Raw genomic sequence first — 4,853 nt, 5'->3', positions numbered from 1 at the left:
ACGTCCTCTTAAGTATAGTAGCTAGGTATACGATATTATTTTCTTGGTATAGTTAAGAGTGGTTTCATAATTATCTTTGCCATACAGTATAAATACAAATTGCAATTGTATAGTTGATTGAATGTTTATAATTTCTAAGAATCTATCAACCATATAGTTAGATATATTTGTTCTTAAGCTACTATGCTGCTTCTTTATTATGTTGTATAATTATTAAATTATCATGGGTGTAACTATGTATTGCATAAAATATAAATTTATAAATAAATAAAAAAATGCCACACCCTCATGTGTTGTCATAATTTTACAATCTTACAACATGGCAATTATTCGTTCGGCGGAAACAACTGTTGTGTTGTTAGCTCACATTTTAGAGGTGATATTAGAGTGAATAAACCTATAGACAAACATAATAAGTTGAACATTTATGTTATATGTTTGAACGTTGGTTATTTTAATTTTCAAGCATTTTGTGATTTGTGAATAATTCTAATATAATAGTAACATATTATTATAACAATACCTACAAAAATGATCACAACTCGCTCAAAAATTAATATATTGTGAAAAACCATTATACAAACACATGAGGGTAATATTCTTACTTTCAGATTTATAATGGGTAACTGTATTCACTTATATTAAATAAAACAACACATAGATAATTGGTTCTGCTGAACTCGAATTTTCTAGTTATAAGATTGTTAGCCGAAGACAATTCAAAACGAATATGCACGGGTACATTCTCTTAGACGAATTAAATTACCTAATTAAATATTTGATGTTATTTAAAGTTGTGGAATGATTTGTTCAAGTAGTGAGCATATTGCATGTAAAATTATTATGTTAAATCCAGCCATCTTAAAATGTTCATATTAGATTCCCGTGCCAACAAGAAACATAAAGCTACTTCAACTAAATTAAACGTTTATGATATTTTGGTTTTCAAGCAAAATTATACAGATGTATACTGTACTTTAACTGATTTTATTTGCCATACTTTATATTTTAAATTAAATACGTAATATAACTACATAAGACATAAGTACTTGTACACAAATAAAAAAAAAATAACAAAAATGTAGAGACTTACACGATTAGCTAGATTTGCTTCTTCAATATAATGAGTAGTTATTATGATTGTCTTATGTTGTTCTACGACCATCTTTAAAAACCCATTCCAAATTCTAGAACATATTTTGAATTTTTAATATTGAATTTAACTTATTTTTTATTCAATGAGTTACTCTTGTCTTAGTAAAGGTCAATTCCAACCGTAGGTTCATCCAATATAATAAGCTTAGGATTATGCAATAAGCAAACACCAAGAGATACTCTTCTACTTTGGCCACCACTAAAAGGGAAAAAAATGTAAAAATAAAATAAATAATAGAACAACAATTATTAAAAAGTCCATAATTCATATAACTATAGTATTTCTCATCTTACCAGAATTATTATGGGGCAAAATGGGCACATTTTTAGAAAAATTAAAATAACGTTTTAAAAAATTTAAAACTTTGTATTCAAATTTAAAATTTAATTTATGAATGTGTTAACTGTAAACATATCTATACGCAAATCTCCCAGAAAATGTATGGCTATAGAAATGTTGTGCGAATGAATGATAACGCGCTATCTTAGCAAAAGCAAGTTGCTAAAGACTTATCTGAGATTTTATGCGTTTGTATTATAGGAGCTACCACTCTATGGCCAACTCAATTTTTCTATCACAAATCATTAAAAAAAAATAAAAAACGCCACTGTTTATAAGAATTTTCATAGAAATTAAAAAAAAATTAATTAATTAATATTGATCCAAATTCTAAATAGTCACTTCTTAGAATGTATTTAATATAATATGATATTATTAAAAAAAAATAATATTATTTTCTAAATTCTATCCGGACAAAAATGTAATTTTAAACAATTATGATTATTTTGTATGGGGCTTACATATTTTTGAACAAACTATAATAAGTAATATTATATTAAAAGCTTACTAAATATGTGTAGGTACCTTATATCTTTTATCAAACTATTTAATTTTGGTAACTGTAAGAATGCAATAAGCTCCTCTTTTTTTATCTCGATGTCTTTCTTGTTCATGTTGTAAAGTGTTCCGTAGTATTCAAATATTTCTCTTATGGTCAGTGTGCTTTCCAAACATAAACTCTTCAAAATAACTAAGTGTTAAGATCAATAAAAATTAATCCTTAGGATTCTATATTTACTTGAGGCATATATCCCACATCTTTTAAATTTATTGCTTTCAAGGCAATATATCCTGAATCCAATTCCATTGATCCCATTATACATTGAAGAAGTGTCGATTTACCACATCCACTCGGTCCCAAAAGGCCATATCTGTTAAAAGCAAAAAATGGTTTAATAATAATTATTATTCCATTTAATATTGAAAGAGGAAAGAATAAGTAACCGATCTACTGTACAGTAAGTGTAGAGGGTGTCTCGTCATTGAGTAAGCCACTGTAATGCATGTGTTATAATATTAGAATTCAATGATAAATGACAATAAATCATAAAACGATTCTTAGCGAAAACGGCCAGTCAGCCTATATTACTAAGTATATTTTACAATACATTTATATTGCTTTAATAGTTAATTATTTTACTTGATATTCAGTGTTTGGCAAGTTCCTTAAAAAAAGGAATTCGTTCCGTTCCTCGTTCTTTTTTAAAAAAAAGGAATTCGTTCCGTTCCTTGTTCCTTAAAAAAAAAAAAGAATTCGTTCCTTTGTTGTTCCTTTGGAAAATGAACGAGTTCCTTTTTTAGTTCCAAATAAAATAAAAATTCTTACTTAATCATTAATGTTTTTTTTTTTTCATATGCATACCTACTTCTTTAGTTTTTAATTCTTATATAATATACAAATACGTTCATATTTTATAATTCTATTTTGAGGTTTTCTTTAAAATTAAATTGTTGGCCAACGTATATCGATTGTATAACGTCGATAGTCGATGACGATCACTAACTAGCAAAATACATTAAACACTATAAAAAAAAAATATCTTAATTTCAATTATTTACAAACTTATCTGTATAAATTATTGGAACTAGAAAGGAACGAACAATTTTGTTATTTTTCCTTGAAAAAAAGAACTAGATCATTTTCTCGTTCTTTTTTTATAAAAAGGAATTCGTTCATCGTGCCGTTCCTTAAAAAGGAATTCGTTCCAGGAATTCGTTCCAGGAATCCGTTCCTTTTGGAACTCGTTCCTTCCAAACACTGTTGATATTACTCGTACAGTGGGTTGAATTAATTTTTGCCGAAAACATTGCATTTATTTATTAATATTGAATTATTACAATCTATATTAATAAAAGGCAATTTTGTGTGTGTATATGTTACATCAAATATTTGGTGATAGTATGAACTACTTATAAGGAATCTTGTATTACATTTTCAAGCTTTTTGACCAGGCAAAACTTTTTATCAACTTTTTTAGAAAAAAAAACTAAAACAAATCAAAATTCAAAAATGTCTATTATTAGCTGAAAAATAGTCAAAATATTTTTAAAATTTTACCACTTATATATAATTATAATATAAACATTTGTACTATAGCAAAATAAGAAAATAAATTAAAAATTTTGTCAAAAACTAATTGTGCGTAAAAATTACAGTTTCACTTTAATTTTTTTTTTTTTGTTTTTCACGATTATTTTATAAATGTTTATGAATTATTGATTTTTTTTCTCTCAAAAGTACCAACAAGCTTCACATTCCTAAGATAAAAGATATTGAAGTTGAAAATTAAGGCATTTCTTTTAATATAAAACATGTAAACAAACAAAAAAATACACACACACACAGACATAATTTATTGTAAGATCGATATGACAATATATTCATCGCTCAGTTATTTGAGTCTATAACTAGAAAGTTTATATTATGATAACTTATTTAAATCAACAAGCCAACAAGGAGTATATAAATATTACCATATTAAAACGTATAAATGTAATTAACATTCAACGAATTAGAAATTAATTTACCACTTAGGTACATCGTTAATGACTGACATTTGTAAAATAACCAAGGCGCCTGAAATATATTTCAAAATTTCAATTTAACATAACGATTTAAGCATTAAGTCATTATAGTTATCACCGTTGTTATTACAAAAATATTACAAACTATTTAATGTAAACAATTCAATATCTCGAGGTTACCTTAAGTACCCATAATTAATATTATAAATATTTATATTCCAAATGTAATAATATCCAAGGACAACTGTGTCTTCCGGGCAACTGTCCCCCGAAGAAAATGGGTACGCTGAGACCCTTCCCCTGCTATTATCGTCAATGAACATAATTTGTATTATATATTTATAAAAAGTGTATATTTCATTCATACTATTAGTGCTACTTGGCATAGTGTAGATTGTGTGGTAGACATTATACTAATAAATTGAAGATACAAATCCGAAACATGGTGGGGATAATACTTTTATTTTTGTTCCTCTCATGTTCATATTAATTCTTCAGCGAACGCCCACATAACTATATCGTCCTTTTCATATATTCTTAAAGTCATGGACTCAGCGGCGGATAGGCTTATATTTTTTTACCGGGAAGTAATTTGGAAATAGGGCCCCCAAAAAATAAGACCCGAGTGACATTTTATTTTGATATAATAACCAAAAATAAATTAATATTGTATACCACTGAAATCATATTTTGTAGCAGCTAAAAATATTGTATGTAGTCACAAATTGTGTTATAATATTAATTAATCATTGTTTAAAGACATATTTTGGATTAAGAATACATACCAGGACTATTATCTGATTCATCTGCACTTTCTTCAAAATTTTTTTTT

At 26.5% G+C, this 4,853-nt stretch overlaps 1 protein-coding gene across 1 annotated transcript in view; it reads right to left on the bottom strand.

Annotated features, from left to right (window-relative positions):
• Nucleotides 1–1,094: 1,094 nt before the first annotated feature.
• The window catches only part of LOC103310851 (ABC transporter G family member 23-like), a 7,527-nt gene continuing 3,768 nt past the window's right edge, over nucleotides 1,095–4,853 (bottom strand). The window contains exons 2-5 of the mRNA XM_008190266.3: nucleotides 2,235–2,367; nucleotides 2,021–2,175; nucleotides 1,248–1,354; nucleotides 1,095–1,187 (exon numbers count right to left, since the gene is read on the bottom strand). Of these exons, the coding sequence (XP_008188488.1) occupies nucleotides 1,255–1,354; nucleotides 2,021–2,175; nucleotides 2,235–2,367 (388 nt within the window). The 3' untranslated portion in view covers nucleotides 1,095–1,187; nucleotides 1,248–1,254. The remainder of the gene's footprint in view (nucleotides 1,188–1,247; nucleotides 1,355–2,020; nucleotides 2,176–2,234; nucleotides 2,368–4,853) is intronic.

This window comes from Acyrthosiphon pisum, chromosome A1 (assembly GCF_005508785.2).
Source record: "Acyrthosiphon pisum isolate AL4f chromosome A1, pea_aphid_22Mar2018_4r6ur, whole genome shotgun sequence".
NCBI classification, from domain to species: domain Eukaryota; kingdom Metazoa; phylum Arthropoda; class Insecta; order Hemiptera; family Aphididae; genus Acyrthosiphon; species Acyrthosiphon pisum.
The sequence above is the reverse complement of the archived record's forward strand: the minus strand, read 5'-3'. Positions and strand labels throughout refer to the sequence as shown.